This window comes from Mandrillus leucophaeus, unplaced genomic scaffold, assembly GCF_000951045.1.
Source record: "Mandrillus leucophaeus isolate KB7577 unplaced genomic scaffold, Mleu.le_1.0 Scaffold338, whole genome shotgun sequence".
Taxonomy (NCBI): Eukaryota; Metazoa; Chordata; class Mammalia; order Primates; family Cercopithecidae; genus Mandrillus; species Mandrillus leucophaeus.
Window position 1 is genome coordinate 1,682,942 of NW_012103565.1, and position 25,148 is coordinate 1,708,089.

At 41.6% G+C, this 25,148-nt stretch overlaps 1 protein-coding gene across 2 annotated transcripts in view; it reads left to right on the plus strand.

Moving 5' to 3' along the window:
• The first annotated feature begins 14,463 nt into the window (after positions 1-14,463).
• Positions 14,464-25,148, plus strand: part of DLEU7 (deleted in lymphocytic leukemia, 7) — a 129,234-nt gene continuing 118,549 nt past the window's right edge. The window contains exon 1 of one of the 2 annotated variants that reach the window (XM_011988765.1): positions 14,464-15,214. In XM_011988765.1, the coding sequence (XP_011844155.1) occupies positions 14,756-15,214 (459 nt within the window). In that variant the 5' untranslated portion in view covers positions 14,464-14,755. The remainder of the gene's footprint in view (positions 15,215-25,148) is intronic. The other variant, XM_011988764.1, reaches the window with a different exon arrangement.

A 25,148-nucleotide genomic window follows, 5' to 3' on the forward strand; every position in this document is an offset into this window, starting at 1 on the left:
AACTTGGTTCTATTTTCCCTGTCTCTTTCAGGTAGCCCAATCAGTTGTAGGTTCAGTGTCTTTACACAATTCCATATTTCTTGGAGGTTTTGTTCATTTCTTTTTCTTTTTGTTCTTTTTTTAAATTCTCATTTGCCTGTCTTATTTCAGAAAGATAGTCTTAAGCTCTGAGATTCTTTCCTCTGCTTGGTCTATTCTGGTATTGATGCTTGTGATTGCATTGTGAAGTTCTCATGTTGTATTTTTCTGCTCTATCAGGTCAATTATGTTCCTCTGTAAACTGGCTATTCTGGCTATCAGCTCCTGTATTGTCTTATCATGATTCTTAGCTTCTTTGCATTGGGTTACTACATGTTCCTTCAGTTCAGTGAAGTTCTGTATTATCCATCTTCTGAAACCTACTTCTGTCAATTCAGGTATCTCAGCCTCAGCCCAGTTCTGTGCCCTGCTGGAGGGGTGTTGTGGTCATTTGGAGTAGATAAGACACTCTGGCTTTTTGAATTTTCAGCATTTTTGTGATGATTCTTTCTCACCTCTGTGGGCTCACCTACCTTTGATCTTTGAGGTTGACCTTTGAACGGGGTTTTTGTGAGGTCTTTTTTGTTGATGTTTTTGTTGTTTTCTGTTTGTTTTTCTTTAAGCAGTCAGGCCACTCTTCTGTAGGGCTGCTGTGGTTTGCTGGGAGTCTGCTCCAGACCCTAGTTGCCTTGATATCACTAGTGAAGGCTGCAAAACAGCAAAGATGGCAGCCTGTTCCTTCCTCTGGAACCTCTGTCCCAGGGGGGTACTGATTTGTTGCCAGCCTGAGCTGTACCTGTAGGAGGTGGCTGGAGACTCCTGTTGGGAGGTCTCACCCAGTCAGGAGGAATGAGATCAGGGACCCACTTAAAGAAGTAGTCTGGCTGCTTTTTGGTAGCACGGCTATGCTGCATGGTGGAGGACCCTTCCTCATCTAGTCTGGACTCTCCAAAGCAAGCAGACCAGAATAGCTGAGTTGATCAAACTGCAAAGATGGTGGCCACCACTCCACCTGGGAACTCAATCCATCTTAGGCAGACTTCAACCTGTCACCACTGACTGGCTGGAATTCTAAGCCAATGGGTCTTAACTTGTGAGGTGCTGTAGAAGTGGGACCCACAGATCAAGACTGCTTGGCTCCCTGGATGCAGCCTCCCCTTTAGATGTACCTCGGGATGGATCTCCCACCTTGCAAGGAATCCTGGGCCTGGAATATGCAAAACTCCTGGTTCTCTGTGTGTGGCCAACTGGCTGCTCTGCTGGGACTCCACACAGCTTATGAGGGGATCTCTGGATATGCTGGTTACAAACATCCATGGGAGAAGCATGGTTTCCCAGGTGGGATCACACAATCACTGCCTGCTTCCCTTGGCTGGGGTTGGGGGTTCCTTTGGCTCTGTGCTGCTCCTGGGTGGGCCATAGCCCCACCCTGCTTTTCTTTGTTCTCTGTGTGTCGGGCTGTTTGCCTAGTCAGTCCCAGTGCAAGAACCTGGATATTTCAGTTGAAGGTGCCAAATTCATTCACCCCTTTCATTCCTCTCTGAAAATGCTGCAGACCGCAGCTGCTTCTAATCAGCCATCTTGGCCCCCTCTACAGCATAGGCTTACAAGAAATCAGGCACAAGCCATAGCAGTCTTATCAACCAAGTACCTTGCCTTTCTAACCTATCTTGTGTAATGCTTATGGGAATTTATACAGAAAATATGTGAGGAGCAGTAGAAGCCAGATATGCAGATGTTGGGGCTAGAGAAACAGATCTTGGATTTAAGGTAAACATGAGAGGCTAAAAGTTGAACTAGTGGATCCAGTGATATTTTAAAAGACATAATAATAACCAATACTTATGGAGAATTGCTACATAGCAGGCACTGTTCTGACTCCTAACTATCTTAACTATTTCAATTCTTACAATAATCCTGTGAGTGAGCTAGTTTCTGATTCTTGTAAACTTCCAATAGTCCATTTTTCACTTGGCCATTTCATGAGAGCAGGACCCAACTAAGGCACACATATCAGAAGCTACTCATAATCAAATTTGATTGAACCAAACTTGAGCATATACTTTAAGCTTTGAGTCTAGAGATAATACTTCATATTTTTCCCTAGAAATGCCAGATGTTTTTAAAGTTTAACACTTTATTCTTAACTTTTAATTTTTGTACTATTTTAAAATGTATACAAAATAAGGGAGAACAGTATAAGGAATCTCTAAATATTCCATTTCCTAGATTCTGAAATTTTTACAACTTTGTCACTCTTGCTTTATTGATTCTTTTCTTTGCCTCTCTTCCTCCTCCTTCTTCTCCTCCTTCTTCTTCCTTTCTACCTCTTCTGCCCTTCTGTCTCTCTCTCTCTCTCTCTCTGCTAAAGATTTTAAAATCAAATGACAGATAACAAGTCAGTTTCCCTATACAGAATTCAGTATGCCCCTCTGCTATGAGGATATTTAAAAATATAACCACAAAATTATTATTGCACCTAACAAAATATCCATGTGTCCTTGTTATCATCTAATATCCAGTCCATACTTAGTTTTCCCAAGTTATCCAAAAAATTGCTTCCTTTGTAGTCAGATTATTAGAAAAAGGAACTGAAGAAATGCTATATACAATATTTGGCTATTATGTCTGTTATATCTCTTTCAATAAAATTGTGCATATTTATCAAAACCTATAGGGAAATTTGTTTATTATAAGAGGAAAAAACATCTCTCAAGTCTAAACATGGTATCCAACTACTCTCTCTACTTTCAAAACCTTTCCATAGATGCTAATAATAGAATAAGTGGATCTTTTGCTAAAAAAGACATTTCAACAAGATTGAAAACAAAGAGGAAATATATAAGACATGTAAGAATGTAAAGTGACTGGAGAAATTGAGAAGATGACTATCCTGAAATCCTAGCGTGAGAAAGTCCTCTGATTTTAGCAGAAAACATTATTTTGAATGTTTGACAGCAAAAGCAGAGAGGGAAAGTGATGGACAACATGACTTCATAGTAGTTGGTCAGGAGAGGCAAAGTTTTAAACCTCTAAGCTCCATCGGAAATTTGCAGTGTGGATGAACCTCTGTATAATGAATGTTGAGGTACAACATGGATAATGTTAATAGCAGTGTGTTAGTCTGTTCTTGCACCCCTATACAGAAATACCTGAGACTGGGTGATCTATAAAGAAAAGAGGTTTAATCGGCTCACAGTTCTGCAGGCTGTACAGGAAACACAGCATCAGCATCTGCTTCTTGGGAGCCTCAAGGGGCTTTTACTCATGGCAGAAGGCAAAGGGGTAGACAGCACTTCACATGGCCGGAGCAGGAGGAAGAGAGAGACAGGGGAGGTACCACACACTTTCAAACAACCAGATCTCATGAGAACTCACTATCACAATGACAGCACCAAGGGGGATGGTGTTAAACTATAAGAAACCATCCCCATGTTCCAATCACCTCCCACCAGGCCCCGCCTCTAACATTGGGGATTACAATTGAACATGAGATTTGGGTGGGGACACAGATCCAAACCATATCAGGCAGTCTTTCCGAAACACCATGGAAATGTTCTAGATACAATCTTTGCTTAACCCCACACTCAAAGGCAGAGGAAAACTGACATTTAAGGGCCAAAGAGAAAAAGGATCTCACAAGGAAGAACCAGCCATAGAACTGGGAGAAAAAAAAAATAGACAAAGATAGTAGAAGCCCCAAGAAAAGAAATGCTTTTTCAAGAAATGGTTAAGAGACTGACAAAGGGCCACTGAATTTACAAGCAGGTTGACTGGCTCTTAGGAAGGGCTCTGCTGTGCAGGAATGGAATTAGAAGTGAGGAAGTAAATACATGGCAAACAGGGAGGCCTTCCAAGGAGTTTGCTTCTGAATGGAGGATGGAAGCAGGCTGGATTGACAGAAGATGGGATTTTTAAGCAGCAAAAAATAACCAGTGTATTTGATGAAAAGAAGCTAGCATAAAGAGTGCATTTGGAAACTTATGAGATGAATAAACGTAAAATAAAAATGGATTTAGTGATTGCTTTATGGGCTACATTAAAAAATATTTTCTTATTTAATTCATAAATATTAATATTATCCCAGTTTACAGGTGAGGAACATGAATTTCAGAGAGTTTAAGAAAATCACTCCATTTACATAGTTAGTAATAAGGGTTGTGGGGCTGCATCTGTGTCTGTCTGATTCCAGACCTTGTTTGTGTGTGTGTGTGTGTGTGTGTCTGTGTGTGTGTGTGTGTGTTTTAAATGCCTTTAAAAAATTACACAGACAATTTAAGGACATACTTCTTTTTGATAAAATATCTAAACAATGTAGAAATCCACTGTTAGTCATTTGGTTTAGATCCTACCACACTCATGTGTAATTTCTTTACAACATCAGAATCACACTATTACCCTCCAGTGGCTTCCAGTCATTTAAAATCCAAAGTCCTTGGAACCACGGAATCAAAGTTTACTGGGGAAACTGAATAGTCACACAGTCTCAAAATATGCCTCATAAATGATTTATTAGTTGCAAAGCAGGAAACGTACCTATGCAGGGGAAACCATTTTAAATGAGTGATCAAAAGTTTACATCACCACCACCGAGATATTAATAGAATGACGTCTGGGGTCTCCTAAAGTATGCACTGAGGTCACAGTATTTATGTAACATTATTGCCAAAAATGCAAATGAATTTAATTGTGAGGGAATTTTTATACAAGCAGAAATTGAGTGAAAGCCTACAAAAAACTTACCTGTACTATTAAAAAATATTAATTTCATAAAAGACAAAGAATGGCTGAGCAATGGTTCTAGCTTAAAGGAAACAAGGAAGCAAAAGATACATGACAATTAAATGCAATCCTGAATCAGAACAAAAAGGAGAGAGGGGTCCTATGAAGGGCATTGTTGGGGCATTTAGTGAAATTTGAATGTATTAGACAGTAGTATCTTGTCAATGTTCAATTTCCTGAGTTTGATAATCATACCATTATTATATAAGAGTATGCCCTTGCATTTAGGAGATTGACAAAAAGTATTTAGGGATTAAGGGTCATGATGTACGCAACTAACTCTCAAATATGTTTTTAAAAATGTTTGCTGAAAGAGATTGATGGAGAAATGAAGCAAACGTGACAAAATGCTAACCACTGATCAGCTTCTAAACAGTATATGGGAGTCCTTTGTTGTATTCTTAAAATGTTTTCTCAAAATAAAGAGTTAAGAAAAAAAATCTATGTCCCTATAGAAGGCCCTCTAAGGTCCCAGTGCTCTTCTATTCCATCAAGTCCCCAGCATGCACTCTTTTCCAGCCACACACACCCCACAAGCACGCCCCTGCCTCCATCCTCACTGCCAGCCCTTCCCTCAGCTCCAAACATCTCCATGGCTACTCCCCCACTTCCCTCAGGTCTCTGCTCAGTGTCACTGCCTTGTTGCCTTCTCTAGAGCCCTCACCACTTCATACCCCCTTCCTCTGTGTGGCAGACATTGTTGGCTGGCTGACCCATCCTCCATTTCCAAGTCCTCTTTCTGTCTCCCTCTGCTTTTGATGCTACAAAAATCAAACAATTTCCCAGTCTTCTTTCCAACCAGTGATGGCCATACCACTGCATTCTGGCCAATGACATGTGGAAAGAACTCTGCTGTTGCCCGTGTTTTTCTTCCTTCTCCTTTATGCCTGTAATGCTGACCTACTGCCTAGAGATACAACAGACATCTTGTAAGCAAGAGGACAAAAGTCATGGGCTGAGGATGGTAGAACAAGAAGCTAGAAGGAGCGTCTTCAATCCTTGATGGTCTACTCTAGCTTCCCTTCCCCTCATCAGAGTTTCTGTTACCCACAGTAAATAAATCCTTATTTATTTAAATCCTTAGCCTCAGCTAATTAGGTTTCTTCTGGAGCTGAGCAGGCTAAAAAAGAAATGATGCACCATGCTTTATTTTTCTTCACTGCATTTATGATTATTGGACATCATGGGTTATATTTATCTGTTGATTTGTTTATTGTGAAACTTACACTAGAATATAAGCTTCATGAACGAATTTGGTCTGTTTTACTTGTATTTGTCTCAGCCCTAGAGCAGAGGTTGACCAGGTAAGATCCTTGAGTGATGTTAATATTTTTCAGGTTAGTGAAATATTTTGTGACTTGCTTTTCTCCATGATAGTAGCTATAGTTTGACCTATTCTTTATAACAGCATTCTTTGCAACAGGGACATAATACTATCTTGGTGCCCCGTGATTTTATTTATCTATTCCCTTATAGTCAGAGATTTTAGTTATTTACATTTTTTCCTTTTCTTAAATTACATGTACTGTACATACAATTGTGCACATATGTGAATATTTCTGTAGGACAAACACCCTCCAAAGAGGCTAAATCTGTGTTGTCCCCCACGCAGCTAGCATATGACACTAGCCATTACCCTGCATTGTTGGTGAACTGTGTATTAACCAACTTTTATTTCTGCCAGTGAGGGGTTGAGGGTGGGGGGATCATATCAACAATGGTGATCTCATTTGCATTTTCCTGATTACTCGTGAGGTTGATGATCTTTTCATATGTCTGTCAGACCTTGAATTTTCTCTATTACCCTTCACCTATATTCAAAGTCTATGCCATTAAAAAATTTGTGGTTGCTCTTTGTATATTAATTTATTAATTTTTTTGTTTATTATGTTGCAAATATGTTTTCTCAGCCTTCCACTGGTTTTAAAATGTTATTTATAATGTCTTTTATCAAATTAAGGTTTTAATATTTTATGTAATAAAATTTACCCAGTTTTTTCTTTATGACATCTTGACATCTGGCTGTTGTGTCTTATTTCAAAATGTCTTCCCCATTTAATGATTGTCAATATATCTAATAGTATATTCTTTGAAAAAAATGTTTATTTTTAATTTTTATGAATACACAATAATTGTACACATTAATGGCATATATGTGATATTTTGATACAAGTATACAATGTATAATGATCAAATCAGGATTGCTGGGATATTCATCACCTCAAACATTTATCATTTCTTTGTATTGGAAACATACCAAATCTACTTCGCTAGTATAACATACATTATTGTTAACTATAGGTGCTCTATTGTGCTACTAAACACTAGATCTTATCCCTTCTGTAATAACTGTAGTTTTGTACCCATTAACCAACCTGTTTTTATCCCCCTTCTCCCATACACTCTTCCCAGCTTCTGGTCTCTATCATTCTACACTGTACCTATATGAGAGCAACATTTTTAACTTTCACGAGAGTGAGAACACGCAATAATTGTCTCTCTTGCCTTATTTCTTATTTGTCTTTCTAGCTTATTTCGCTTAACAAATGTCCTCCAGTTCCATCCATGTTGTTACAAATGACAGGATTTTATTCTTTTTTTACGGCTGAATAATATCCTGTTGTGTATATGTACCACTTTTTTTTTTTTGTTTTTCTTTTTGCGACTGAGTCTTACTCTGTCGCCCAGGCTGGAGTGCAGTGATTTCATCTCGGCTCATCGCAACCTCTACCTCCCAGGTTCAAGCGATTCTCTTGCCTCAGCCTCCTGCCACATTTTCTTTATCCTTTCATCCACTAATGGACACTTAGGTTGAATCTATATCTTGGCTATTGTGAATAGTGCTACAATAAACATAGGAGTGCAGACATCTCTATGATATACTGATTTTCTTTCTTTTGAATATATACCCAGCAATGAGATTGCTGGATCTTACAGTAGTTCTATTTTGTAGTTGTTTTGAGGAACTTCTATACTGTTATTCCTAGTGACTGTACTAATTTACACTGCCACCAACAGTGTATGAGGGTCCCTCTTTCTTCATATCCTCACCAGCATCCATTATTATTAGTTTTTTTGTTCTTTTTGTTTGTTTGTCTGTTTTTGCTCCTGCTTGAAAGTCTCTCATGATCAAGGTAGACTATAATACACATGATGGATTCATCATATGTATTATATATTTTACCCTGTCATGGAATAACAATTACTCAAAATTCTTTAAAAGTAATCCACTGTTAAATAGATTGTGCATTAAAATGAATACAGAGAAAGTATTTGATTTTTGTTTTTATCAAAAGTGAGTAGGACATTAAGAATCACTTCAATGCTTCTTTAACAAATTACCTATCATTAACTAGAAATGATCCATCAAGTCTATGATTTAAACTTTTGAGAAAGTTTAGATTTTTGAACAGAGGCATTTAAGATCTTTATGAATGTGGTTTCAATTTTCAAATGGAAAGTACAGATAAAATAAAATGTACATATGATTTTTTGAACAAAAGCTTGAAATTTGATTATTTCTGTGGACCATTTGCATTTTATGGTCAAATCAGCATCTCTAAGATCCACTTGCTAATTAAGAGTGAATATTAGAGAAACAGATGATGACAATTTAAAAATAGATATACTTTATGCTAAAAGATATATCATATTTTTATGTAAACATATTTTTAAATATTTTATATTTTTTCCTCCAAGAAAAAGTGAATTCAATCATATTCAACAAGCATTTATTTTAAAAACATCTTTTACCTTATTTCAACTCTTTTGACTATTCTTAACAATATTTTGAAACAAAAGTGATCAAAATGACCAAACAAATAAAATAAACACACCTGTTGGCTTCTCTTGTTTTCCTAGCACTCAGAGCCAGTGTAGGAAGGCTCTAGTCCAGTTTTCAAAACTGGTTTAGTTCTCCCTTGCTGCACTCAGGGTTTAAGAGTTGAAGATTACATCGAACCTCCCAGGATGAAGTTTTGACTTCATGAATATACCCATAGTGATCTTGTAGCAAAAGCTAAACAAAAGAACGATGTGGCCCCTCAACCCCCTCTCCTTTTTCCTTGCCCCTTTTTTTCATTGTAATTACCATAGGAAAGGAAGCTTTGGAAAAACAGAAGGAGGAGAGGAGCAGATGAAAGAGTAGATAAAACTCCAATGTCTGCTCGGCCATAAAGCCTGCCAGAAAAGAACTTGGAGAACAAAAGTAGAAAATTCCTTAGAGGAAAAGAAGTGTGTAAGGGAATGAGGATGAATGTAAGGAAAGGTACTGAGAAGATTTTTTTAAAAATTTAAATATAACGCCGGGCATGGTGGCTCACGTCTATAATCTCAACACTTTGGGAGGCTGAGGCGGGCAGATCACTTGAGGTCTGGAGTCTGAGACCAGCCTGGCCAACATGGTGAAAACCCATCTCTATTAAAAATACAAAAATTAGCCAAGTGTGGTGGTGCACATCCGTAATCCCAGCTATTCAGGAGGCTGAGGCAGGAGAATTGCTTGAACCTGGGAGGCAGAGGTTGCAGTCAGCCGAGATTGTGCCACTGCACTCCAGCCTGGCTGACAGAGAGAGACTCTGTCTCAACAATAAATAAATAAATAAATAAATAAATAGAAATAAAAAATAAAAATAAATTTAAATATATAGACCTAAGTGAAGTATTTCTTTCCATCACAGTAGAAGGGTATCTACTGAAACTTGAAAATACAGAATGATCCTGGAAAGTGATAAAGTGGTCACATTTTTTTCATTAAGGATCCTGGAATTTAGTTGGCAAAGTCATTGAAATACTCCTGACCTTTCTCTTCTCCATTTTTGTCACTGCTACTCTTTCTGCCACCTCATTTCAATACTATAAGCCATACTACTCAGATAATCAAAATAGTTCAGGAAACCAAGAAGCTTTTAAATTTTTCTCTCCAAGTGAAAGGATATTCCCCAGGGGTTAGATTTTATAATCCAAAATGGAGGGGGAGATCCAGCAAGTTTGTCTTAATGAAATGTAGGCAGCATGAAAATTCATGGCATTCCATCACTCTTAAACTTGAAATCATCCACCAAAGCTACAATAATTAGAACAAATTATATTGACTTTTAAAAATTCCACTTTTGATTTTTTTCTGCCAATATCAAGAATTCTCCTTGGAAATAAACTGATTACTAAGCTGAAACCAAATAACTGATTATTAAGACAAAACTAAGCACCATGATTTATATGTCCAGAAAGAATTGCATTTTGTGTTGACAAATTGCAAAGGCACAGATGTACGTCAGGTGACATCTGGACTGGCAGGTGGGAGTCAACATTTTGAACTTATTTTCTTTCCCTTTACCCACTCTTGTCTATTTTTCTTCTCTAGCTTCATTAAACTTCACCAGCTTCAGAAGGTCTGGGAAGGCAGTGCATATATGATGTTCTGAAAGCACACCATCCTATGTAAACAATTGTTTTTGGCAATTCAGAGACTTCAGGGTGGTATTGCATCTTTGTTTTACCCCCAAAATAAAATGTTTAGGCCAAAGTTAGAACAGCACGTGCATTTACTTTCATAACTTGGCATATTCAAACATTACAATGGTACATTTAAAAAAAAGAATTTGATCTTTTTTGCTCTTTCTTTCTTTCTCGGGCCTACACCTTGTCCTAGTTCCATTGTTTTCTCTTTCACAGTACATTTTCATATCTTGGTGTATCTCTTCAGCATCTGTTTCTCCTCAATCATAAGTTTCATTCAAGAATAATAACTCTTTGGTCTCTTTGGATATGTTTTGTTCTGACCTCACCTATGAACTTCACCAGGGTACATTGAAGGTTAACAACTCCATTTCTGGAATTCTCTTGGATCCTTTTTGAGGAAAAATGCCAAAGAATATAAACAGGGGTCAAATGTATCTGGGCTCTGCCAAGTCCTTTGAGGACAGCTCCACAGAACTGTACCTTCTATCAGCTCCCTTCGGTTCTCACTGTGCCCAGCTTCCCCACGATTCCACATAGGAACTTGTATCTTTTGCTCATGCGGGAAAGGAAACTTTGGATTAATAGGAGTTCCAGCATAGTCGTTTATCTAACAACACTCTACCTTGCCCATTAACAGGTAGAAAATTGCTTCTCACTTCACTGAGCTTTCTACCCTCTTCTCTTTTCCATCCCACAGGCTGCTGAATGTTTCCAGTGCTCATTTAAAAATGCTCCCATCAGAGTTACACAAAGAACTTTTCCCACAATTGTTGAAATTGTAGAAAGTTTAGGTGAATGGCATAAGCACTGCCAGAAGTAGTTGGCTGGTTAAGCCGAAACCAAATAACTGATTATTAAGACACCTTCTGGCAGTGCTTTGCCTAAGGGGCACTGGGTCACAGGGTCACTCCATGAACATGCTATCTTTCCTATAACATATGTCAGGCTATTTGCTTCAGCTGTGACTCCTTCTGTTGCAGTAGGCAGTAAACCCGATCCAAAGTGGCTTAAGCAAAAAGAGACTTCATTGGCTTGTATAATTGAGAAGCTCAGAGGTGGGGCTGTCTTCTTGTGCTGCTAAATGTGGAGCTCAAAGGCTGCTATATGGCCATCGTTTCTCTCTATACATCTGTTGGCTTTTGTTTCATGAATGTCTTCTCTCCAGGAGTGCTGGCTCATTCATAGGCGGGCTGTCCCCATCAAACTCATGAGATGGCTGCAGAGGCTCCAGAACTTGTATCTTCTCAGCTTTATTTGCACAGCGGTCACTGAAGTCAGATATTTGACAGTAGAAAGATCAGCCTCATGAAAATGCACTTGCTGTGTATTGAGAAAAAGAAGCAGTCCTGGAGATCTGATATATTCTTTACCTGGAAACCCCTGCAAAATCCTCATTGTTCTCTGTTGCCATTGCTGATGCTTGGTAACAAAACCTTGCTTCATATCAAGTAGTTTTCATCCTCCCTCCACCAATTGCTTCGAGGGAGGCTAGACTCAGCCCCAACTCCTACTGAGTTCTAGTTCACCTTAGACTCTCATGGTAGCCTCTTTCCTCTTGACTGTGATTGATTAGGCAAGAACATGTGACACAATTCTGGCCAAGGAGATGTGAAGGAAGCCAACTGAAGGCTTTTGAGAAGTGTCTCCTTGCTCTTGAGAAGGAATACATAGGAAAAGATGGCCTTTTCTTCTAGTTGTTGTTGTCTAGACATGATGCCAGCAGCTACTAGTAGTCATAGGAGAACTAGCCCAAAGATCAAGGACTAAGCTGATGTGCTGGGAATGGCATGGCAGAAAGAAGGAAGGAACAAAGGACTTTGATTACACTAAGGAGCTGCTGTATTAACCAACTCTGGAGCCTTTGGACTTCTTGTGATGTGAGACAATAAATTATTCTTATTAATTAAATTATGTTATGTTGAGTTTTCTAGTTTAAAGGGAATTTGATCTTTTGCTATTTCATCTCTTGGCCTACACTTTTTGTTTTGGCCTGTACTCTGTAACTGTTGTTTTCTCTTTTGCAGTGCATTCAGCTGAAAGCATCTTAAAAGACACTGTCTCATCGGCTCTAGCTGGGTCACATACCCGTTCACTGTGGGGATGTGATGTGTGATGGGACTTAGGCTAGATGATCCAGTAACCTTCTGCAGTGAGATGGGCTCATCCCATCTGCCTTCACGGGCAGAGTGTGGAGGAAAAGGAACATCTACTGAGAAATGAGGGTATGATTTCTATAAAACAGTGAAATATATGCTGTGAAACAAACATATCAGATGTCTAATACTTTGTCCTTTCGAAGGTGTCTTACAGAATGGCCTCAAATTGTGAGTACAGTGGGTAAGAAGTAGGCCATCTCTTACTTCGTCTGGTAGCTCAGTAAACATAACTGTGGAGGTGTTTTAGACCAAAGGTAGATCTGCTATGCCATTGACTCATCTAAACAGACTATGAAAACTTTTCCTGAGTTAGGCTCTCATATCTCTAGCTTTGGAACACAAGCCATTTTGGGGTCATAGCAAAAGACAGTGCGACCCATAGCCAAGAGAGACAAAACTGAGTGTTTTACTCAGTTGCCAGATGATCCAGGCTTTCCTAAGAGTACTAGAAAAAGCAGGCAGCGATTTAAGCAGTATGTGCCATCCCTCAGGCCCCAAGGTTTTCTGGCACCCTTTTGTCATACTCCCTGAGGTTCAGTTGGTCTCATGGCTCTGACTCAGCGTGGTATGCAGAAGAGTGGGGCCTCAGGTCAGCCTGTGTCTAGTGATTTCAATTCTGCTGTTGGCTGCAATTCCATCTGTCAAGAAAGTTTTGCAGTCAGCCATTTGATAGTGGAAGGGTTAGCCCATGAAACTGAATTTCCTGTGTATCTGGAAAGAGAGGCAGCCCTGGAGATCTGACATGCTCTGTGAAAATTAGGGGTTCCTTTTTGCTATTGCTGGTTAGTCTCTGCTAAACCTAATATATTTCAACATTTGAGGATTTTTTTTAAAAAAGAAAAATTTTTCTATTTTTTATTATGAACTTAAGTAACTTCATGGCAAGAAAATCTAATCAACGTTAAACTATTTACTTCCCTCCAAAGTAATTTCCTCTCTGTCAATGCACAGACATGCATTTTTACTTAGTTATAATTAGTGTGAACATACTCGTTTTTGTTTAAGAAAGGTTTTCTTTATCTTGGCATTCAGATTTGTTTTCATAGGCGAAGAAAGCACTGGGAAGGAGAAGGAACCTTTGCTGGCAAGTTGGGAGGATTATATGGGGTCATACTATCTCAGAGTTAAAGAAACCTTAAAGGACCCCACATCCCTCTCCATATCTCTTCTGATGATCCTTTTGTACTCACAGACTAACCAGCGTGGCCTTTTCACTCAAAGGCCTCTCCAGATCTCCACAGCACCAAGGGTGCTGTCTGGCTCCTAAAGGAGGAATGAAATTCCATCCTCAGGTCTGCCAGGGCCCACCTATCTGTCATGGGCATGCACCATGACCCAGGCTTTACTGGGCTGTTGGGCTGTCTAATGGTTTTCCTTGCAGAAAGCAAGCCGGAACAATGCTGCTCCGGACTGGTTTTCCATACCACTCCTCTCAAATATCTTCTATTTTCTTAAGTGTGATCACACACCCATGGTTTCCAATCTATCAAAGCGTAACACTGCCAGTCGCTTTTTTCTAGGTTAAGGAAGTAGCCATATTGGGTTTAATTAAAAACAGCAACTATTTGTACAGCTGTCCCTAAGTTCATGGCTCATAAAAGGATTAACTTCAACCTTGCTGCCTAAGTCTTCTGGGAGTGTCACAAAAAAACATTTAGGCTTTTCTGGGCAGTGCCAGGCCTGGGCCTTGAGGCTTGCTGATGCTAGTTCAGCCACCAGGCTCTCGGTGCTCAAGTGGCATCGAAAAAAGCAGAGAAGAGCAGAACTTCTAGATACTCAACTCCTCCTTCTTTTGTTTGGCGGATGCAAGGCCTTGAAGGCTGCTTCAACAAGTTTCTGAAAATTCCCCTCGGGTTGGGAAAGGCACAGTCTTCCTTTTGCAAGTTTTTCTAGAGCTCTTCGTACTTTCGCCCCAGGGTGGGTCTGTTGCACCCCCACCTCCCAGACCTCAGTGGTCACTGGCAGGCGTCCTTTGAAGGAGGTGGGGGCGGGGTATCCCCGCCGATAGATGCGCCCGCACAAAGCAGCACGTTTTCTCATCAAAGCCCTGGAGAGAGGGAAGAACGAGCGCTCAGCATTTCGCTGATTTTCAAGTGCACACTGAGCAGCGCGTCAGGCAGTTTGGGTCAGAACGCGCCTGATTCCGACTTCGGGCGAAGGCAGAGGCCAGCACAGGTCACCGATTCAGAGCCGGGGGCGGGGCCGACCACACACGCTGTGAGACCCTGAGGCCGAGGAGCCGCGGGTTAGAAAATGTGACCCTGGCGACCCCAACGCCCCCGCCTCCCTCCCTGCTGCTCCACCTGCACGCGGAGCGCGCCGAGCCGCCAGCGGAGGCGATGGCCAGCCCCGCGCCCTTAGTGGCCTCCATCAGCCACCAAATGGTGGCTCTGCAGACCTTGCAGCTGCTGCAGCAGGAGTGGGGCTGGGGGGACGGTCCAGGCGCCCCCGGGAACCCGCGGGACCCGGAGCACGTGTCCACCGCTCCAGCTCGTCGCTCAGGCCCGCCGCGGGCCCGGCCAGGGCCCTGGCGCGAGGAGCTGGGCGGGGGCGTGGGGACCAGGAATCGGGGGACCGCGGCCCGGACGGGCTCCCCAGAGGAGGAGGTAGTGCGGGGCGCTGAGGGGGGCGCCGAATTGCTGCCCTTCCCCCGGGCCCGCGGGCCCTGCACCCTGGCCGGGATGGCGATGCGCAGCGCGCTAGCCCGCGTGGTGGACTCGACTTCGGAGCTGGTCAACGTGGAGCAGACGCTGCTGGGGCCCCTCCAGCAGGAGCGGTCCTTTCCCATCCACCTGAAGGTGAGTCTGGCCCCAGCCATCCCCTCTGACGTGCAGGGCAACCCCGGTTCCTCCAAGGGTGGGGCTGCTGGGATGGCGGTGGGTTGATCGCAGGATCCCAAACACTGCTGCCCACTGTGATTCAGCCCCGGTGGGAGAAGGAAGGGGGCAGGGGACACTCTGGGGACTCAGCAGAAGAGGTAGGGATCCCCAGACCCACCTGAGGCCCGCCTGACTGGCACAACCGAGATGTGGGGACTGCGTTGCCAAAATCTCCCCCTGGAACTCCTTCCTTTCTCACAGAAATCAGCTTCCTGCACTGGAAAGGCCCTTTCCACACGTGCAGCTTGTAGGGATAGAGGACAGCTCCCTCCACCCACTTTCCAAATTAATAACGCTTCCTCCAGAGCCTTAAATACACTTACTAAGTCCCTTCTGCCTTTTGTATGATGAAATCATCTACATTTATTTAAAGTTCCTTCACATTCATGAATCACTATTATTTTTTGCATAAATCCAATTCCCCACAGAGCTAAGGGGTCTTACAGAGTCAACCTAAATTATCATAAAGGGGGGTGAGAGCCAGGTGGGTCCCGGGTGTTAAGGCGTGAATACTAATGCTAAACTCTTGCTAAGTCACCCAGCTCATATAGGTAGGGCACATTTCCTCTTAAGGTACCAAACTGTGTTAGCCAATTTAGCTCGGGAACGGAGCAGCTGTCTCCCAGGCTGAGTGAGATTGCGGAAATCTGGGGGTCTGCGTTTCAGTTATGGACTTGCCATTAACTAACCTAATTGGTTTAAGGTCACAGATCTCTCTGAGACATTTTGGCTTTCAGATTTTGACCAGGAGCATTGCTGTATTGATTCCCCTGGGGCATCTGGAGCAGAAGGGAGTCGGGGAGGGGTGACGAGGAGAGCTTAGAATATGTCTCAAGAGTTGCTATTCTGCACAAGCCAAGGTTTGGAAAAAGTTGCTATATATTAATTGCACTATACACTGTAAAAGATTTATTTAAAATCAAACATAATAAAGCCTATTATATACCCAAATAGGTATTGTTTCTCGACATCGGGGTTTCTCAATCTCTGTACTATTCACATTTTGACCTGGCTAATTCTTTGTTGTTGGGGGTTGTCCTGTGTGTGATGTTTAGCATCATCTCTCGCCTCTGCCTGTTAGATGCCAGCAGCATATTCCTCGCCACAAGTTGATACAGCCAAAAATGTCTCCAGACACTGCCAAAGGTGGTGGGGGTGGTGGGGTGGGAGGCAAGATGAGAAGCACTCTTACACTCACTTTAGAAAGTTAGAAAATGAAGCTGCATTTCACCAAATGCTCTCCAATGTAAGATGTACTTTTTCTTTTTTTTGGTATCACCAAAATTTTTTTTAATCCTGTCATTAAACTATGATACACCATTGATTATAAGTTACATGCTAATTTAAGAGTTTTTTTGTTTTTTTTTTTTTTTGAGACAAGGTCTACCTGTGTTGCCAAGGCTGCAGTGCGGTAGCCATTCACAGGTACAATCATAACACTACAGCCTCAAGCCCTGGGCTCAAGTGATCTTCCCTACTCAGCCTCCTGAGTAGCTGCAACTACAAATATGTGCCATCACATCTGGCTTATTTCAGGGATTTTTTAAAAATGTGAATAAAAGTGCATTTTAAAATGGATGAAATATGAACTTGTGATGTCAGTAACACATACAGGGCATAGATAAGGCTGGCAAAAAAGAGAGACTGATAATCAGTTTTACCTAAGGTGACCCTGGAAGGCTTCTCAGAGGAGGCAGCCTTTAAAAAAAAAGTACATATTATTTCCCAGACATTAAAGGGAAAAATATTTCAGGGGAATCCTTTGGTCAAGGCCCAGCAGCACTGAAAGGGCCTGAAGCTCTGGAGGAATGACAGTTAAGTTCAATATGGCAGAAGGCAAAAACTGATGCTGGAGACACAAATGGGGGCCAGTTAGGGAAAGGCCTGTGTATCATGCTGAGGACCTTGGATTGTCTTGCAAGCAAAGGGTAGGTAGATCACAGAAGCCTGGATAAATCATAGAAGGGCAGGTTTCCATTTGAAAGTCAGGTCAGAAGACAATTTTCTAAGGGCTTGACCCAACTCGGTGGCAATGGACTAAACCCCAAGTCCTCTGCTCTGGAAGCAGTCCACTATAAACTATGCCATGTTAGCTTAATGCCACAGTCACTTCTACTTGGAAATCCTTTTAGTCCTTTCTAACTGACTTTTGATTCTAAACATTTTCCATCCTCCTCAAGCCTTCTTCATCCAAACCTCAACCCTCTCACACCTTTTCTGAGAAAATAGAGGCTGGTGGACACAAATATCTTTCTATCTAAAACATTGCATTTCTACTCATCTTCATTTTTGTCTCTAAAATTTAAATGCTGCCCCCCATCCCCACGTATATTCATGTTAATTCCACCGGAGCAAATCTTTCACTTGCTCCTGGACCTGTTTCTATCAATTTTCTCTCTCCTTACATTTTCTACTGCCCCCTCTCTGCTGACCCTCTTGGTCCATAACACTCTTTACCTACCCACCCCTTGAATCCCCATCCTTCCCTTCCTTGTCATGAGCAAACTGAAAACATTTAGATGTATTGCTGCCACTTTCTAGAAATATACAGCTACTGGAGTCTGCTGTTCACCCGCAGGGGGATAATGAGTTTTAGGGCCCCTGGAAATAGCCAGGGCTTTCAAGAGACAAGCAGAGAGCAGTTTCTCTGTATGATTTGTTCCCTTGGCAGCACCTAGGAAATTTTTTTTTTTTTTTGAGACGGAGTCTCGCTCTGTCACCCAGGCTGGAGTGCAGCGGCCGGATCTCAGCTCACGGCAAGCTCCGCCCGGGGTTTACGCCATTCTCCTGCCTCAGCCTCCCAAGTAGCTGGGATTACAGGTGCCCGCCACCTTGCCCGGCTAGTTTTTTTTTTTTTTTTTTTTTTTTTTTTTTTTTTTTTTTTTTTTTTTTTTTTGTATTTTTTAGTAGAGACGGGGTTTCACTGGGTTAGCCAGGATGATCTCGATCTCCTGACCTCGTGATCCGCCCGTCTCCGCCTCCCAAAGTGCTGGGATTACAGGCTTGAGCCACCGCGCCGGGCCAGCACCTAGGAATTTTGTTTGATTTGCTGTTTGCAGAACAGGTAATATCTCCATTTGGTTTGTAGATTAATGATTACACAGCACTTAGACTTGAGGAGATGGCATTCTGTCTTTCCAGGGGGCTGGTTATGCAGACTTAGCTTCCTTAATACTAGTGTTAATTCAAATGACTTGGAAGGATGTTTTGTATATTTTTAAATCAGGAACATACAGATTTTATACAATAGAATGATTTCAGAAATCCTTGCAGGAGGATTTCTGTGAATGGAAATAACTACTGTGTATCATTTAGAAGTACGTGGGAACCTCTCCAGCATCAGATCTCTTTGGTGGTGTTACTTACCACAGAAGGTAGGAGGGAGATTCACTTGAACTAAAGCCCATGACGCAGTTGACAGGCATTAGAGATCCTGCAGTGGAGACAGCATAGCACAGCAGTCATGTCCCACGGAGCATTTCAAACCTACTCTGCCACTTCCTACATTGGCCCTTGGGTAAGTTATTTAGCCTTTCTGTCCCTCAGTTTCCTCCCTGTATAGTGAGGATAATGGTATCTAACCTAAAGGGTTACTGAGATCATACATTTAGTCAGTGGCTTCCCAAAGTTAGTCTCCATCTATCTGAGTTATTATGATTATCATTATTATTACTGTTAACAGATTGATGCTGAATTCTTATTGACTGTTACTTTTGTAAATTCTATTCTTGATAGTAATGAATATGATCCATTAACTCTGTGTCTATTTTTCTGGAACTATTGACAAAAGCAGACTTAGGATGATCCAAAGAGATTTCCAGGAAGCCTACACTATCTAGAGGTCAGCTTTAGCCTCATGCCTAGTGATAGGCTTAGGGGTGTCACCAGTGAGTGACTCACTGATCAGTCCACCGGAAGGTTAAGACAGTGAAATTTGCAGGCATGAAGGCAGAAAAATTCTCACCACAATGATAACAGACATTTTAAAATAGAATTTTACTCTTGAATTAAAGAAACCAACACAATATTCCTTTGAACACTTAGAAATCATCATACACATGCAAACACCCATGCAGTGGGTTTCTTCATGGTGGATGAAAAATGCTTAACAGTACCGAATCTTATTAAATTTGGTGCCGAGGCTAGATTTAACCAGCTTAACAAACATTTATAACAGGAGGAAACTGAGGCTTGGAGGAATTGAGGACTTTGCTCAAGACCCTGCAGCTAAGAAGCGATGGGTTTTATCTAACTTATTCTCCTACATCACAGTGTTGCCCTTAGGGGCATTATGAACATCATGCTCAAATTGTGTACATGAGAGATCTTACGGGCGATAGTCGTACATGCTGTGCACTGTGTACACTGCTTGGACTACAACAGTCACATCGTAGCCAGCGGAGCTGCCATAGCAAAATACCACAGACGGGGTGACTTAAATAACAGACATTTATATTCTCCCTGTTCTGGAGGTTGGAAGTCCAAAATCACGGTGCCAACAAATTCCATTTCTAGTAAGAGCTTCCTTCCTGGCTTGCAGACAGCTGCCTTCTTGCTGCGTCCTCACATGGCCCATCCACAGTGTGTGCAGGCAGAGAGAGAAAGCTTTGCATGTCTTGGTGTCTCTTAGAAGAACACCAGTCTTATCAGAGTTGAGCCGCTTTATAACTTCATTTTACCTCAATTGCCTCGCTAAGAGCCTATCTCCAAATACAGTCACATTGGGGGTTGAGCATGTGAATGAGGGGACCACACAGTTTAGTCCATAACACTGAATGATCTCTGCACCTCCTTCCATCGTGGCTGCCTGATAGAGTGACAGAAAGCACTAGGTAAAATCAGGAAATCACTATCAAACTAGTAATACTAGCAGGAATGCCTTCCACATTTGCCACCTGAAGGGAGCATAGAAGCGTGCAGGACACCAGGAGGAAGCTAGTCTAGGATTTTTTGAACTGCTGAAAATGACTCATTCACATAGAGACCGTTAGCCAAGCCAATTACGAGTTACCCTGATTGAGTTTTGTCTCTCTTCTTTTGAGAATTAAAAACATTTATAGTTTCCAAGAGTTCTGTTCCGAAGCAAGTTTCATGGAAATTGTGGCGGAAGCTAACTTTCAGGGGCAGAAGAACGTTTTTGCCCTTGTAGATGAAACCTGCCTGTGAGCTCACCCGTTTCAATGAGTGCATTATTATTCCCGCATGTTTGATAGTCCTTGCTGGTTTTCTCATTCTGTGGTGCAAGAGCAGCAGTCATAAAACTGCTGGCTTTGGCTTCACAGTCATTGCAAACTGCAAGTGTGAATATTGACTTGTTCAGAGGAAGACATTGATGATGAGTGCTTTTTTTGCCCATTGGTTAAAAAAAAATAATAATAAGCAAATCTTTCATTTGCCCCTGGAGTTGTTTCTATCAACTTTCTCTCTTCTTATATTTTCTACTGCCCCCTCTCTGCTGACCCTTTTGGTTCATAAACATGCTCAAAGCTTTCTCTATGTAGCCAGCCCCATGAGTCCCCATACTTCCCTTCCTTGTCATTAGCAAACTTTGAAAACTGAATGTGCCGCTGTCACTTTCCAGAAGTATCTATATTTGGTACTATCAAGAATAGAATTCATAAAAATAACAGTCAGTAAGAATTCATGAGGCATCAACCTTTTAACGGTAATAATAATAAAATAATAATCAAATCTTTTTCCCATTGGGGAAAAAAGCACTCATCATCAATGTCTTCCTCTGAACAAGTGAAACCAGCTTCTGCAAATTTGAGAATTGTGTCTTCAAAGACTACTAACATACTATTGAAGACATAAATGCTCACGGTTATATAATCAGTAGCCATAGCCAAGGTGGTGCTCATTATCTGTGACAAAATCATGCTTTTATGTTAGAAAAAAGGTGCAGTGATGAGTCACAGAATTTCTGTTATTCTCTCCCCCTAACCCATGGATATGGTGACTGCTCTAGAAGTAGCTTATGTATAGATTTGCAATTTCTTATAATATGAATGATATGAAAATCAGGACCTAAAAGCTTTCTGAAATGAACATTTGGGGAGAGATACTTCGGGAAAGGCCTAAAACAAAACTACTTATGTTTGACATCTTGGTGAAAATGTTACAGTGTTTTATTTTACCATTTTTGGGTTTGCCTGGTGAGCACCCCTGAATCAAGTGCTTATACCCATCACAAAAGTGCTTTTGACTGGATTTTCAACTGGAAACGGTGCTGTACCCAAAGCAAATGCATCAGGAGCCTTAGTTATTTGTGAGCATTTCCAGTGGGTCTACCACAAGTAAAAATGTTTAATTTCCTGTGGATGATAGACTTTTTAATGGTGACTGGCTAATACTTTGCTTCTTCATTGGGTGTTTTATTAATACACAGTTACACATCTATTGAGACTGACCTTGGGTTCAGGTGATGGATGACTGCTCTGGGCCCTGTGATTTGTAGTTCAAAGCCAGATGTTGATGAACCAAATGAAGTTAGGGCAAATCGTGATTCATGATAGTATGTTTTCCACAACATCCCAGTAAAACAGAAAAAATCACTCCCCTTTTATGCAGACATCCAGTGTAGAGGGTGCTAATGGGTCTGGAGAAGGGATTTGTGTTCTTTTGTTGGGCCCAGCACTGGACTGCTTTAGTGGAGAGCAACCTGCTGGCCAGGCAGAAGTTTACTAAGGACAGGCCCCAACACAGACTTCTTCCTTCTTTGCTTCCTTCCTTTCTCTCTTTCTTTTTTCTTTCCTTTTTTGTTTTTTTTTCCTTTTCTGAGACAGAGTCTCGCTCTGTTGCCCAGGCTGGAGTGCAGTGGTGCCATCTCGGCTCACTGCAAGCTCCGCCTCCCAGGTTCAAGCCATTCTCCTGCCTCAGCCTCCCGCGTAGCTGGGACTACAGGAGCCTGCCACCGCGCCTGGCTAATTTTTTTGCATTTGGGGTAATGCAAAAAAAGAGATGGGGTTTCACCGTGTTAGCCAGGATGATCTCGATCTCCTGACCTCGTGATCCGCCCGTCTCAGCCTCCCAAAGTGCTGGGATTACAGGTGTGAGCCACCGCGTCCGGCCTCTTTTTTTCTTTCTTCCCTCTGTCTCTTTCTTCTTCTCCTCTCTCTTTCCTTCTCTTTCTTCTCTTCTGTTCTCTTTCTCTCTGCCCTCCCACCCCCATCTCTCCATCTGTTTCTTTCATGCTCTCTGTAGAGGACATGAAGCCTTCAGGGAGAGCTAGAGGGGGAAACGTGAGAAGAAACAAGCTTGTGGAGGCCAGTGTAAGAGAATAAAACTCAAGGTATCTCAAGACGTGACTCTTTTGAAAAGAGCCAACTTGCTGTAAAGCCGGTGGTTGAGTCCGAACTGATTTACAATTTATGTAGAAGTGATTTTGAAGGTGACATGGTAGGAGAAAAAAGCACAATCCACGTGGATTGTTTAAATGTTATCTGCATTTTAGAGCCGATTAAGTCATATTGGGTTTTTGACTTTACTATCCACTGGCATTGGTTTCGGAAAACAGGCTCTCAAATGGACTCACACTGCTAGATTCTTTTTGTCTTCAAGACTTCAGTTATGATGAGAGTGTTTATTTTCAGTACCAAGCTTTAAAAAAAGGCTTAGCTTGTCTTTCCTTTTAAGACTTTGCAGGTGCATTTTCAGTTGTTCAAGAATTCCAGATGTGTGCATTCCTAATAAATGCACAATGCGGAATGCAGAAAAGTACACGGTGTGGCGGTTTTTCCGAGAGACCTCCCTCACAGCGGGTAGGAGAGAACAGAGCTGAGGAAAGGAGACCTCCAGCTGGGCGGTCTCTCATTAGCTCAGTGGTTTGTAGTTCTCCTTGAAGAGGTCCTTCCCATCCCTTGTAATTTGTATTCCTTGGTATTTTATTCTCTTTGTAGCAATTGTGAATGGGAGCTCTCTCATGATTTGGCTCTCTGTTTGTCTATTATTGGTGTATAGGAATGCTTGTGATTTTTGCACATTGATTTTGTATCCTGAGACTTTGCTGAAGTTGCTTATCAGCTTAAGGAGATTTTGGGCTGAGACGATGGGGTTTTCTGAATATACAATAATGTCATCTGCAATTCTACATGGGGTGTAGAAGATTCCATGCCTTGAATATCTTTCGAATAGCCAAGCCCTCTCAATTACGCTGCAGGGAGGAGGGATGGGCCAACAGGCCAGTCTTCCATTTGGATGCGATCCTTGCCAATTTTTGAGCTTCGTACCACTCATAACACTCAGTCAACCTTAAGAAAAATAGTGTGAAGATGGCCAAAAAAGAAATATGAAACGATTCACCTGTAGGCATTTTGTTCCATCCCAAAACTGGTTTAGTGCTTCTCCCGCTTGCTTCCAAGATGCCCCTGTCGCCCTGCCGGAGCAGCTATAGCTCTGTAATTCCTGCCAGTCTTGTCTCCCGCACCACATGGCCGAGCTTGGCTCTGTAAGTCATTACTGTACCTGGCATCATTTGGGATCTGGGATGAGTCTGATGAATGTTTGAGTTCTGAAATAGAGGAGTTAATTTTTTTATTATAGTTTAAGTTCTGTGCAGAACGTGCAGGTTTGTTACATAGGTATACGTGTGCTATGGTGGTTTGCTGCACCCATCAACCCATGATCTATGTTAGGTATTTCTTCTAATGCTATCCCTCCCCTAGCCCCCCACCCCCCTACAGGCCCTGGTGTGTGATATTCCCCTCCCTGTTTACATGTGCTCTCATTCTTCAACTCTCACTTATGAGTGAGAACATGCAGTGTTTGGTTTTCTGTTCCTGTGTTAGTTTGCTGGGAATGATGGCTTCCAGCTCCCTCTTATGAGTGAGAACATGCAGTGTTTGGTTTTCTGTTCCTGTGTTAGTTTGCTGACAATGATGGCTTCATCCGTGTCCCTGCAAAAGACATGAACTCATCCTGTTTAATGGCTGCATAGTATTCCATGGTATGTATGTGCCACATTTTCTTTATCTAGTCTATGACTGATGGGCATTTGGGTTGGTTCCAAGTGTTTGCTATTGTGAAGAGTGCTGTAATAAACATACGCATGCAGGTGTCTTTATAGTAGAATGACTTATAATCCTTTGGGTCCATACCCAGTAATAGGATTGCTGGGCCTAATGGTATTTCTAGTTCTAGATCCTTGAGGAATCGCCACACCGTCTTCCACAATGGTTGAACTAATTTACACTCCCACCAACAGTGTAAAAGCATTCCTATTTCTCCACATACATTCTAGTATCTGTGTTTCCTGACTTTTTAATGATCTCCGTTCTAACTGGCATGAGATGATATCTCATTATGGTTTTGATTTGCACTTCTCTAATGACCAGCGATGATTAGCTTTCTTTTCGTATGTTTGCTGGCCGCACAGATGTCTTCTTTTGAGAAGTGTCTGTTCATATCCTTTGCCCACTTTTTGATGGGGTTGTTTTTTTCTTGTAAAATTTGTTTAAATTCCTTGTAGATTCTGGATATTAGCCCTTTTTCAGATGGATGGATTGCAAAAATTTTCTCCCATTCTGTAGGTTGCCTGTTCACTCTGATGGTAGTTTCTTTTGCTGTGCATAAGCCTTTAGTTTAATTAGATCCTATTTATCAATTTTGGCTTTTGTTGCCATTGCTTTTGGTGTTTTACTCATGAAACCTTTGCTCATGTCTATGTCCTGAATGGTATTGCCTAGCTTTCCTTCTAGGGTTTTTATGGTTTTAGGTCTACATTTAAGTCTTTAATCTATCTCGAGTTAATTTTTGTATAAGGTGTAAGGAAGGGGTCCAGTTTCAGTTTTCAGCATATGGCTAGTCAGTTTTCCCAACACTATTTATTAAATAGGGAATCCTTTCCCCATTGCTT